Source organism: Heterodontus francisci, chromosome 26 (assembly GCF_036365525.1).
Source record: "Heterodontus francisci isolate sHetFra1 chromosome 26, sHetFra1.hap1, whole genome shotgun sequence".
In the NCBI taxonomy this organism is placed as follows: Eukaryota; Metazoa; Chordata; class Chondrichthyes; order Heterodontiformes; family Heterodontidae; genus Heterodontus; species Heterodontus francisci.
Genome location: NC_090396.1, coordinates 74526125 through 74540007, shown reverse-complemented (window position 1 = coordinate 74540007; position 13883 = coordinate 74526125). Strand labels below are relative to the sequence as shown.

Below are 13883 nucleotides of genomic sequence, written 5' to 3'. Positions count from 1 at the left end.
GCTCTTCCATCTGCCTCTGACTGCATGGGGGTCGATAGTACACTCCCAGAAGTGTGATTGCCCCTTTCTTGTTCCTGAGCTCAATCCATATGGCCTCATTTTATGAACCTTCCAACATATCATCCCTCCTCACAGCTGTAATAGTTTCCTTGACCAGAATTGCCACTCCCCTTCCTTTCTTATCCCCCTCCCTATCGTATCTGAAAACCCTGTAACGTTGAGCTGCCATTCCTGTCCCCCCCATAAGCCATGTTTCTGTAATAGCTATTATATCATACTGCCATTTGAAAACAAGCACACTTTACAACAATTTACTCAGGCTCACCTCCTCAAATGATATTTTACCTGTGGAAGGATTTCCCTTTAAACTTGTTCAGAACTCTGCTGCTATCCATGTCCCCCCATTGAATTCAAAATCTCCTTTTACATTCCACGCCCTCATCCTACCCGACTGCTGCCACCTCTTTTGGCTTCACATACAAGCATGTACCCTTTGGTCTCTTGGGCTTTTCAAGCACCCCCACCATCCATTCCCCGATTAGCGTACAGCCATCGACTGTCTTAAATCTGCTCTCTGAAATTCTGCCCCAAAACTCCTTTCACCATGCTAACCCTTTGCTTATTTTCAGACGGCTGCTCAATTCGCACCGAATTCATCTCTCTGCTGTCCATTTCACCTCTGTGAAGCACCCTGGGACAGTTATTACATTAAAGGTACAACACAAATGAGTAATTTTTTTTGCAACTGTCAAGGAAATCAGTCTGAACATACAGGAATGCAACATAAACGACGATTATTAGAGTTCCAAAATACTCTCAAAGGAAGAAACATCAATCCTGATTTTTCTAAAACTGAACATAAAATAAAAACCTGGTCCAGGACTTCAGTCTCAACTAATTCACTATTTACACTTCTTACAGGCTACAGCTAATTTCACAAAACTAAAAAGAATGTGGAAGAATTTTCTTTAAATATTTAGTATTACAGATTTGCCAGGACAAAAAAAATGCATATGCAATCTTGCCTGCAAACAAAATAGAATGAAATACTTACAGTAATGTAATATGTCCCCCCTTGACTGATAATTGGATACAACACCGTTCTGAAAGTTATTTCAGGAGGTTGAACAGTTTGCAGGTCTGAGTTGTGATTTTTAGCATATTTTTGGAAGGAGCAAGCCAGCTAAGTACTGCTGTGTCCATCATGAGCCACCAGAGGGAAGAGCAGCTACTCGGCCTCTGGTAGGAGAGATTCAGTTGAGCAGTAAGTGTCCAGGGAGCTCAAATTTTTCCCATGTTCTAGACCAGCACGCTGCTCAAAAAACACTTCTCTGCAGCTCGACTCAAATCACCTCAACTGTGTGGGGACAATCACACATTTAAACAAGGTTTCACTTCACCACTCTTCCAGACCTTTCGCTTACCCAGCAAATTTGCCCCCTCATCCACGTCCCCAATCAGCTCAGAAGCCGATTGGGACAGTTCATCAAAAATAGACTCAGTGTTCCGATCAAATGCTTTGTTCTCTATTCCCTGGGTTGGTGTGCTGTAAAAAGATAAATAAAAGCAGGAATTAATCAAAGTTGATTGATATGGCTCATTGCCAAAGATTTCTGATCCTCCTGGAGTATTGAGCTGACCGAATATTTTCCATAAATATGTACTAACAACAGAGTTGTTTAAAAAAAGGGTGTTAAAAGCCGCCCTGTGCAACATGGATGGTACTTCAATGAAAAAATTCTGGGCTCTCAAATAACCAATACATCAACACTTCACAAACATTCCCGCTCTTAAAGTACTACTCAAAATTTCACACACCAGTTGCCTTATTGGCCCAAGTAAAGGTCCCAGATTAATTAGTGGTTTCTCCACGTCCAAAAGGAACTGAATTGGAAGGCTTTTAACCTTGTGGAGAGGCACAAACAATGGGCCTCTTCCTTGCTCTATCAGAACAACTGATGTGGCCTGCATGATGTCGAAAATTAATTGAAAATAGGAGAAAAATGCTTGAAATGAAACAAACAGAAATGTACAAAAGCAATATACTGTGGATGCTGGAAATCTGAAATATAATCAGAAAATGCTGGAAATACTCAGCATCAGTATCTGTAGAGAGAAACACAGTTCACATTTCAGATCGATGACCTTTCATTCTCCACAGACGCTGCCAACCTGCAGAGTATTTGCTATTTGTATATGATATTAAAGAGTGTACGTCTGATGTAATAGCTGCTTATCCTCAAGCCAGCATACTGTGAAGTCATTTCACTGGCTGAAGTACAAAGAATACATCAAGGCGAATCAGCTGTTAAAATTAAACAATAAATTGTCACTATATTAACACTTCATGAAATCAGTAAAATTCACACTCACCTTGTTCCTTTGTACCCACTAAGATCTCGATCCATATCTAATTCAGGTGTCGAGTCGATGATGGCTTGAACATCTGACTTGTCTTCATTTTCAGTCACACCTTCAATATTAAAAACAACAGGTCTGAGTCTACATTATACATTAATAATCTGTTTGGACTATACTGGACATAGATTTACTATAATTAGTGTGAAGGAGCAAATCCCATTACAGATGGTAAAGTGACACATGCAGGGGTAGATTTTAAACAGGGCTGATAATTTTATTGGTTATCCCTAGTTATCGAGGTTCTCCATATACTGTAAATCTCAAATGCATCCAGCAAAATCAATACAAATTCAATAAAGCACAAAGCCGTGGACTTTTACAGAACAAAGAGATGTAATTCAGCCCATTGTGTTGGTGGCTGTTATTTTCCTGCTATTCTCACTGTCTCCTGCTCCTCCCATAGCTCTACACCTTCAAATATTTATTCAATTTCCCTTGAAAGCTGCAGTGGCCTTTACCTCAACCACTCCATGGAAAAGCATTCCATGCTCCAATAATGCACTGAGTAAATACGTCTTGCCGAACCTCTCACCTCACTATTTTAGGACAGGAAGCTTTTCCAGCCAGCAAGGAGGAGTTCATTCAGTAGAGTCTCCAGTATCCACAGTTGCAATTAACGACAGAATTCTACCAGGACAACATCTTGAATGCAACATTCCAAGCCTTTATCATTCTGTACCTGGAGCATTGGTGTCGGGTCAAAATTAGGCACTGTCATTATCCACCGGTGACATTCCCTGCATCGGGGTGGATAACTGAGGTTCTAGGTTTGCAAAAGCTGACTGGGAGGGTTTTCTTTTTAAAAGTCATAATTTTGCACTACGAGAGAGCAAGCCTGAGAGAGAACAGTGCCTGAGACCCACAGTTAAAGGTGGCAGCAGGGAGTCAGTGGGAGAGAAAGCACATTCGAAAAAAGGAGAGAGAAAAACAGTGAGATGTCACAGGGAAGCAGCTGAGTCATTGGTTGGTGAATATTTCTCCATTGCTCTCTCTAAACTAAGGCATTCATTTAGACTGGGGGGAAATTTTAATCAGGGTAAGTATAACGATAAGGGAATTAAAAGAGAGTATTAGCACACAGCAGATCTAGAAATTCTAAAAGAGGGGAGAGAGATTTTTTTTAATATCATGAATGGGCAGCTGAGACCCATTGCTTGCAATTCCGGCACCATGTGGGAACTTCAGGACACGACATGAATCTTGGCGGACCACGTGTGTAGGAAGTGTCTCCAGCTGCTTGAGCTCAAACTCAGGATTTCTGAACTTGAGGGGCAGCTGGAGTCACTGCGGAGAATCAGGCAGGTTGAGCATTTCCTGGATCATATGTTCCAGGAGGTGGTCACCCACAGGCAGAATGTGTCCAGGATAATAGTTGGGTAGCCATCTACAACAGTGGGAAGAAACAGTGAGTGCAGGAGCCTTCGGAGACTGCTGGGAGACACCTTGAAAGAGTGCTATCCAGACCATGGCACCAATAGGCAAGGGACTGCACAGGAGGTAACAGCAAAGAGTGGAAATGCAGTCATTACAGGAGATCCGACAGTTAGGGGACAGACAGTCATTTCTGTAACCGTCATTGTGAGCCCCGCATGATATGTTGCCCCCTGGTTCCAGGGTAAGGACATCACAAAGGGGGAAGGGCAAAAGTCAGAAGATGTGGTACATGTTGGTACCAACGACAGGCGAACAAATATTGAGGTCGTATGGTCAGATGTTCAAGAGCTTGGGAGGAAGATAAAAAGTAGGACCTTGAAGGTAGGAACCTCTGGATTACTTCAGTGCCACATGCGAGCAAGAGTAGAAACAGGAAGAATCAATGCACGGCTTGAGGCATGGTGCAGGAGGGATGGCTTCAGATTTTTGGGGCGTTGGGACCAGTTCTGGAGTTGCACCTCAACAGAACTGGGACAAGGTCTTTGTGAGGAGGTTCGCTAGTGTGGTTGAGGAGGGTTTAAACTAAATTGGCTGGCGGGGGGCGGTGTTGTTGGGCACCAGCATATGGAGGTAGAGAAGAGGAATAAGGTGCATCAAGAAGTGAGTGTGTTGGATAGTAGTAGAAACTAAAGTAGTGCCATATTAGATAGCAGCAGACGAAGGAGGACTAGGTGGAATACAATGACAGGTTTAGAATGCTTGCTTGCAAATGCAGAAACTGTGCTGAATAAGATTGGTGAGCTACAAGCACAAATAGCTATGTGGGAGCATGATGTAGTGACAATAATGGAAATGTGGCTTAAAAACGGTGAGGACTGGGCACTTAATCAAGGATACAAAGTGTTCAGAAAAGATAGCTAAGGAAAAAAGTGATTAGGGATGAGATTGTAGTGTTGGAAAGCCAAGATGTCCTTTGAAGCAGCAAGGACAGAATCCATTTGGTTAAGAGTTGAGAAGCAAAAAGGGGATGATCATGCTACTGGGGGCATTCTTTAGGCGTCCAAATAGTGAGAATGATATAGAGGTGCAAATCTACAGGGAAATGACAGAGATGTGAAAGAACTATAGAGTGGTGATATCGGGCACTTCAGTTACCCAAATATCGATTGGGATAATGTTAGAGTAAAGGGTAAGGAGGGAGAGGAATTTCTGAAATGCATTCAGAACAACTTCCTTGATCAGTATGTTCTTGGTCCAACTAGGAAGAAGGTATTGCTGGATCTGGTGCTGGGGAATGAGATGGACCAAGTATCTGTGGGGAAACACGTGGGTAGGAGTGATCATCATATCATAAAATTTAGATTAGTAGTGGAGAAGAGCAAGGAGCAATCCAAAGTAGAACTTCTAAACTGGAAGGGGGCTAACTTCAATGGGATGAGAGGAGGTCTGGCCAGGGTAAAATGGAACCAAAGATTGACAGGGAAAACAGCAACAATGCGTGATCTTTAAAATGATGTTTCAGGTACAGACTAGGTACATTCCAACATGGACGAAAGATAAGGGAACCAATGCAAGGGTTCCTTGGATGATGCTGGAGATAGAGAATATGATGAGACAAAAAAAAAAAGAGGGTGTATGATGCATGTCACATGAATTGCCCAAGCAAGAATCAGGCCAAATACAGTAAGTTGAGAGGACAGGTGAAGAGAGAATATAATGGCAATTAACATAAAAGGGAACCCAAAAATCTTCTACTAGCATGTTAATAGTAAGCAGTAGGGCCTTTTAGGGACAAGAAAGATGATATACGCTGAGAGACTCAGGGCAAGGCTAGAATATTTAAAGAGCACTTTATATCAGTGATTACTAAGGAAGAGAGTGCTGATCAAATATCGGTAGAAGCAGAGATGGTACACGTAATGGATGGGGTGAAAATTGATAAGAAAGATGTAGTAGAAAAGCTGGGAATTGTTATGAAAACCCTACATGCCAAATGGGAAATATCAATTTAATCAATTGGAACTTTGCCTAAGATATCTACTGGAAATTCTTTCAAATAACTTCTTTTAAAAAGAGTAACCTGGCAGCCAAGATGGCCACGGCAATTTGCATATGAAACAGCAACAGAGTAGACCGGACACAATATGACTGAGGCAACCTAGCCAGAACAATGGGGATGCTCTCTGATTAAATTACCTGAGATGGCTTTCTCAACACGATCATCAGCAGCCACTGACACCCATTGACTTTGAAAGAGCCAACCCCCACCAAGTGTGGTTGGACAGCCTGAGGGGAGAGTTTGGAATCTCAGAGAACATTCCAGAAGGCCTCATTAAAACACAAAGAGGGTTGGGAACGTCATGTGACAGCTGTGCAACTCTGCAGAGACTCAGTTTGAGAGTCAGAAAGCAAGGCAGCAACTGTAAGTCATCAAGGAAGCATCACTCTCTCTCTCTCTCCAGTACAGATCCAGAGAAAGTCCGGCTGCAGCTGGAAAAGCCAAATCTACAGAACATCACAACTAACAACTAGGAAACATTGGTCAAAACCCCCTCTTCTGCCTTCCGGAGCCAGGGAAGCAAGCCCGAACTACGCATGTGGCCCAGCAAGGACTTAAGGACTACAATTTCAACAAAGGACTCTGGGACCGCCGAACTGTATTTAAAATCCATTTATTTCAGACTCTACTCCAACCACCCAACTCTGTTTTCCCTCCATAATCGATGTGTGTGTGTGTCTCCCGTGTGAACGTAAGCATGGATGCGTAGTGTATTTTAGTAATTTTAGCCTGTTTAGAGTGATAAGCATAATAAATTTACATCTTTCTTGTTGAAACTCAGGAAAACTGTCTGATTGGTTCTTTGGCAATTATGTTAGAGGAACAGGAGCGAGCGCTCACTGGGGCGATAAGTTCATTCACAGTGTTAAAAAAGGATAAACCCTTTTGTGGTCAAACCAGAGAAGGGCAAAAGGGGAGCCCGAGACCCTCTCCTCACCTGGTCGTAACACTATATTTAAGATTAGATAAGTCACCTGGTTCAGATGGCTTGCATCCTGGTTGCTAAAGGAAGTGGGAGTGCAGATAGTGGAAGGGCTTGCCATAATCTTCCAATCTTCCCTGGATATGGGGGAGGTGCCAGAGGATTGGAGAGTGGCAAATGTGACCGGCAGAGTTTAAAAGTGCAGCGACAGCGGGAAGGAGCGTGACTGGCAGAGTTTAGAAGTGCAGCGGCAGTGGGAAACAGTGAGACTGAGCGAGACCGGCAGAGTTTAAAAGTGCAGCGGGAACAAGTTTTGAATAAAAAAGCCAACAGTGACATCACAGGAGAGCTGAAAGGTGATTGGTTGTTGAGTCACTGCTGTTAGGGAATAGCTCTAAATAGCTGGGTAAGTATCTCAGGTAAGAAAAGTTTAAAAGTTTAAACTTTATTTCAAATATAGTATGTAGTTTTTTTTTTAGGGAGTTCTGTAGTAACGAGGACCAGCGAAGAAGGGCCCTGGAGTAACTGACATTATTGGACATGAAGATCTTCCAGAAGGTTTAATTTAAAGGGTTAAGTCATGGCAGGAGAGCTCAAAGCCGTGGTGTGCTCCTCATGCTCCACGTCGGAAGCCGGCAACAATTCCAGTGCCCGGGACCAACATGTGTGCAGGAAATGTGTCCAGCTGCAGCTCCTGGAAGCCTGGGTTTCGGAGTTGGAGCGGCAGCTGGGGACACTGTGGAGCATCCACGAGGCGGAGAGTATCGTGGATAGCACGTATAGAGAGGTGGTCACACCGCAGACTCAGACCCCACAGGCAGGAGGGGAATGGGTGACCACCAGGCAGAGCAAGAGGACTAGGCAGGCAGTTCAGGAACCTCCTGTGGCTATTCCCCTGCAAAACAGGTATACTGCTTTGGATACTGTTGGGGGGAATGGCCTCTCGGGAAAGCAGCAACAGTCCAATTTGTTGCACCACGGTTGACTCTGCTGCACAAGGGAGGAGTAAAAAGTGTGGGAATGCAATAGTTATAGGGGATTCAATTGGAAGGGGAATAAACAGGCGTTTCTGTGGCCGCAAAAGAGACTCCAGGATGGTATGTTGCCTCCCTGGTGCTACGGTCAAGGATGTCTCAGAGCGGTTACAGGACATTCTGAAGGGGGAGGGCGAACAGCCAGTGGTCATGGTACACATTGGTACAAATGACATAGGTAAAAAAAAAGGATGAGGTCCGAAAAGCAGAATAGAGGGAGCTAGGAAGTAAGTTGAAAAGTCCGACCTCAAAGATACTGATCTCAGGATTACTACCAGTGCCACATGCTAGTCACAGTAGAAATAGCAGGATATATCGGATGAATATATAGCTGAAGAGATGGTGTGATGGAGACGGTTTTAGATTCCTGGGGCACTGGGACCGGTTCTGGGGGAGGTGGGACCAGTACAAACTGGATGGGTTACACCTGGGCAGGACCGGGACTGATGTCCTAGGGGGAGTATTTGCTAGGGTGGTTGGGAAGGGTTTAAACTAAAATGGCAGGGTGATGCAAACCTTTGCAAGGAAGCAGAGGAGGGGGGATCAAAGACAAGAACAAAAGACAGTAAGGGGAATAAGAAAAGTGATAGGCAGAGAAATCAAGGGCCAGAATCAAATAGGCCCACAGTGAAAAATAGTGGGAAGGGACAAGTAATGTAAAAAGACAAGCCTTAAGGCTTTGTGCCTTAAGGTGCGGAGCGTTCGCAATAAAGTGGATGAATTAATCACACAAGTAGATGTAAATGGGTATGATATAGTCGGGATTACGGAGACATGGCTGCAAGGTGACCAGGGATGGAAAATTAACATCCAGGGGTATTCAGTATTTAGGCGGTGGAGTTGCATTGCTGGTTATAGAGGAAATTAACACAATAGTGAGGAAAGATATTAGTTCTGATGATGTGGAATCTGTATGGGTAGAACTGAGAAACACTAAGGGGCAAAAAATATTAGTGGGGGTTGTATATAGACCCTCAAACTGTAGTGGTGATGTTGGGAATGGTATTAAACAGGAAATTAGAGATGCATGCGATAAAGGAACATCTGTAATTATGGGTGTCTTTAATCTGCATATAGATTGGGCAAATCAAATTAGGCACAATACCGTAGAGGAGGAATTCTTGGAGTGTATACGGGATGGTTTTCTGGACCAATACATTGAGGAACCAAGTAGAGAACAAGCCATCCTATTGTGTAATGAGAGAGGAATAATTGACAACTGGTGGTGCGAGACCCTTTGGGGACGAGCGACCATAATATGATAGAATTCTTCATCAAGATGGAGAGTGATGTAGTTGATTCTGAGACAAGGGTCTTGAATCTTAGTAAAGGAAACTACAAAGGTATGAGGCACGAGCTGGCCGTGACGGATTGAGAAACGTTAAAGAGATGATGGTGGATAGGCAATGGCAAACATTTAATGAGTGCATGGATGAACTGCAACAATTGTTTATCCGTCTGGTGCAAAAGTAAAACGGGAAAGGTAGCCAAACCATGACTTACAAGATCAAAGGAAGAGGCATATAAATTTGCCAGGAAAAATAACTGACCTGAGGACAGGGAGCAGTTTAGAATTCAGCAAAGGAGAACCAAGGGATTGATTAAGAAGGGGAAAATAGAGTACGACAGCAAGCTTGCAGGGAATATAAAAACTGACTTTAAAAGTTTCTACAGGTACGTGAAGAGAAAAAGATTGGTGAAGACAAATGTAGGTCCCTTACAGTCAGAAACAGGGGAATTTATTATGGGGAATAAAGAAATGGCTGACTAACTAAATGCATACTTTGGTTCTGTCTTCACAAAGGAGGACACAAATATCATACCAGAAATGTTGGGAAATGTTGAGAGAGAGGAACTGAAAGAAATCAGTATTAGAAGAGAAATGGTGTTGGGGAAATTGATGGGATTGAAGGCCGATAAATCCCCAGGGCCTGATGGTATGCATCCCAGACTACTTAAGGAAGTAGCTCTAGAAATAGTGAATGCATTGGTGGTCATCTTCCAAGATTCTATAGACTCTGGAACAGTTCCTACAGATTGGAGGGTAGCTAATGTAACCCCACTATTTAAAAAGGGAGGTAGAGAGAAAGCAGGGAATTATACAACAATTATACCGCCTGACGTCGGTAGTGGGGAAAATTCTAGAGTCCATTATCAAAGATTTTATAGCAGAGCACTTAGAGAACAGTGGTAGAATCGGGCAGAGTCAGCATGGATTTACGAAAGGGAATTCATGCTTGACAAATCTACTAGAATTCTTCGAGGATGTAACTAGTAGACTTGATGAGGGGGAGACAGTGGATGTGGTTTATTTGGACTTTCAGAAGGCTTTCGACAAAGTCCCACGTAAGAGATTAGCACGTAAAGTTAAAGTGCATTGGGGGTAGTGTATTGCAATGGATAGAAAATTAGTTGGCGGACAGGAAACAAAGAGCAGGGATAAATGGGTCTTTTTCCCGAATGGCAGGCAGTGACGAGTGGGGTACCGCAGGGATCGGTGCTAGGACCCCAGCTATTCGCAATATACATTAATGATTTAGATGAGGGAACTAAATGTAATATCTCCAAATTTGCAGATGACACAAAACTGGGTGGCAGGGTGAGTTGTGAGGAGGATGCAGAGAGGCTTCAGGGTGATTTGGACAAGTTGAGTGAGCGGGCTAATGCATGGCTGATCCAGTATAATGTGGTTAAGTGTGAGGTTATCCACTTTGGTAGCAAAAACAGGAAGGCAGATTATTATCTGAACAGTTATAAACTGAGAGGGGGGAATATACAGCAAAACCTGGCTGTTCTCGTACACCAGTCGCTGAAAATAAGCAAGCAGGTGCAACAGGCGGTAAAAAAGGCAAATGGTATGTTGGCCTTCATAGCGAGAGGATTTGAGTACAGGAGATGGGATGTCTTGCTGCAATTATACAGGCCCTTGGTGAGGCCACACCTGGAATATTGTGTGCAACTTTGGTTTCCTTATCTGAGGAAGGATGTTCTTGCTATAGAGGGAGTGCAGCGAAGGTTTAACTGACTGATTCCTGGGAAGGTGGGACTGACGTATGAAGAGGGATTGAGTAGGATTATATTAGCTGGAGTTCAGAAGAGGGGGGATCTCATAGAAACCTATAAAATTCTAACAGGACTTGACAGGGTAGATGCAGGAAGGATGTTCCCGATGGTGGAGGAGTCCAGAACCAGGGGTCATAGTCTAAGGATACAAGGTAAACCATTCAGGACTGAGATGAGGAGAAATTTCTTCACCCAGAGAGTGGTGAGCCTGTGGAATTGGCTACCACAGAAAGCAGTTGAGGCCAAAACATTGTATGTTTTCAAGGAGTTAGATATAGCTCTTGGGTCGAAAGGGATCAAAGGGTATGGAGCAAAAGTGGGAACAGGCTACTGAGTTGGATGATCAGCCATGATCATAATGAATAGTGAAGCAGGCTCGAAGGGCCGAATCGCCTACTTCTGCTCCTATTTTCTGTTTCTGTGACATCAAACTTTGAAGCATGGCAAACAGTGAGGATGATATCAATCAACTGCAACAGGACATAGATGGGCTAGCAGAATGGGCATCAAGTGGCAGATGGAATTTAGTACAGAGAAGTGTGAGGTGATGCACTTTGGTCAAAGGGATAGGGAGAGGCAATACAGACTTAATGGAACAGCTTTAAATAGTGCGTGGGGACAGAGGAACCTTGGGGGTCCATTTGCATAAATCTTTGAAGCTAGCAGCAGATATTATGTGTAGAGTTAGCAAAGCATATGAGCTCTTGGACTTCATAAATAGAGGTATTGAGTATAAAAGCAGGGAAGTTATGCTGAATCTTCATAAAGCTCTAGCTGTGGCCACAATTTAAAGTATTGTATCCAGTTCTGATCACCACTCTTTTGCAATAATGAGAGGGTCCTTGAGAGGGTGCAGAGATTTATCAGAATGGTTCCAGTGATGAGGGATTTTAGCTACAAGGTTAGGTTGGAGAAGGTTGCTTTCCTTCAGCAAAGGAGATTGAGGGGAGATTTGATGATATGTACAAAATAACAGGTTTAGATAAGATAGGCAAAGAAAAGCTGTTCCCATTAGCTGATAGTACAAGTACTAGGGAACACAGATTTAAGGTTTTGGGCAAGAGATGCTGGGGAGATGCGAGGAAGAATTTTTTTTTTAAATGCAGCAAGTGATAATGACCTGAAACTCGCTGCCAACAAGTGTGTGGAAGCGGAAACAATTAATCATTTCAAAAGAAAACTGGATGGGCAGTTGAAGGAAATAAGCTTGTAGGGCTACGGGGATAGAGCAGGGGAATGGGACTGACTGGATTGCTCTCCAGAGAGCTGGCATGGACTCGATGGACTGAAATGGCTTCCTTCGGTGCCGTAATGACTCTGACACAATGGCTATTAATTAATAGCTGAAGTTGACACTCCAAATATACACATGCTCGAAAGGAAATTCTTCTATTACTGTTAATCAGGTTCATCATCCCAACAAGACAAATGTGGGATACATGCCAATCAGAAGTGGGCTTATTTGAAGCTGTGACAGTCTGGAACCCCTTCCTGGAAGAAGGCAGTGAGGGAGGAGGAAAGTTGAAATGTCATCAACATTGGCAAAATAACAAAAAATATTCCACAAATGCCTTGGAATAAAACTTTGGTTGAACAAATGAATTTTTAAAATTCAGGCACTTACCAACTGCTAAAGTTCTGGTCTCCTGTTGTACCTGCACGTCAATATTTTTCTTGTTGTCTGATTTCTTGCTTGCTTGGTTCAAGTTTTTAGACAATCCTTCAGCCTCCAGGGTTTCCTTTCTCGGAGAAGCTGAATCGCCAACGGCAGGGTCTGGCAGAGCCGACATTGGGGTGTTGGGTTTTGTTGGCACCAAGCTGGAGGCCTGGCTGACATCAGAGAGTTCATCCTAAAATACAAATATAAAACTCACAAATCAAATTTAAAAATGAACATGTAGTCCCTGTCAAAGAACAGTGAATTACCAACCTCCTGAGCTTTAAAGGGCAAATGAACCAATGCCCATTCATCCAGTGTTAACATTTTTCCAGGGTCAAAATGACCGGAATGCAAAAATAAAAGAAACTTGTAACAATGCAACTCAAGCGAGATGTATCTGGGGTTATTGCACAGACAGTGAATGCCAAATTAGTAAGTCGGAGAGGGTCACTTATGTGCCAACATTTCAGTGCATTAAAAACTTCAATCAACAAAAAACAGCAACAACTTATATTTATGCAGCACCTTTAATGTAGAAAAACGTCCTAAGGCATTTCACAGCAGCACTTTAAACAAAATCAGACACCAAGCTACACAAAGGGATATTAAGACAGATGGCCAAAAGCTTGGACAAAGAAATAAGTTTGAAAGAGCTTCTTAAAGGAAGAGAAGTGAGAGAGGAGGAGTGTTTTAGGGAGAGAATTTCAAAGATTAGGGCCCAGGCAGCTGAAGGCAACAACGGTGAGACTATTAAAATTGGGGATGCTCAAGATGCCAGAATTGGAGGAGTGCAGATATCTCGGAGGGTTGTGGGGCTGAAAGGGATTAGAGATAGGGAGGGGCGAGACCGTTAGGGATTTGAAAGCAAGGGTGAGAATTTTAAAATCGAGCTGATGCTTAACATGAGCGAATGCAGGTCAGCGAACAGAGGAGTGATGTGTGAACGGGACTTGGGTAGGACATAAACAGCAGATTTCTGGATGACCACATGTTTAGAATGCGAAACATCAAAGGGCGGCCAAGAGTGCGTTAGAATAGTCAAGTCTCGAGGTAGCAAAGGCATGAATGAGGGTTTCAGCACGCAAGCTGAGACAGGGATGGACAAACTGGAAGAATCCCAGAACTGTTACAGAGCAGGAGGCCGCCATTCGGCTCATTGTGTCTGCGTTGGCTCTCAAAGAGCAATTCCTTCCGTTCCATTCTCCCGCAACACTGCATATTCTTCCTTTTCATATCTTTACGACCAGATGAGAGGGGTCTAGGGGTTCCCTCTCAGCCTTGGCCTGGTTTAACCATAATAGGCGTTAATTTTTTTTTTTTTTTTTTTAAACACCATATTTTAGCTCCCCC

General features: G+C 43.3%; 1 protein-coding gene across 6 annotated transcripts in view; it reads right to left on the bottom strand.

Moving 5' to 3' along the window:
• Window positions 1–13883, bottom strand: part of LOC137384473 (C-Jun-amino-terminal kinase-interacting protein 4-like) — a 321098-nt gene that overhangs the window by 101741 nt on the left and 205474 nt on the right. For all 6 annotated transcript variants that reach the window (XM_068058602.1, XM_068058604.1, XM_068058603.1 and 3 more), the window contains 3 exons: window positions 12498–12723; window positions 2374–2473; window positions 1425–1546 (listed from right to left, as the gene is read on the bottom strand). In XM_068058602.1, coding sequence (XP_067914703.1) covers window positions 1425–1546; window positions 2374–2473; window positions 12498–12723 — 448 coding nt within the window. The remainder of the gene's footprint in view (window positions 1–1424; window positions 1547–2373; window positions 2474–12497; window positions 12724–13883) is intronic.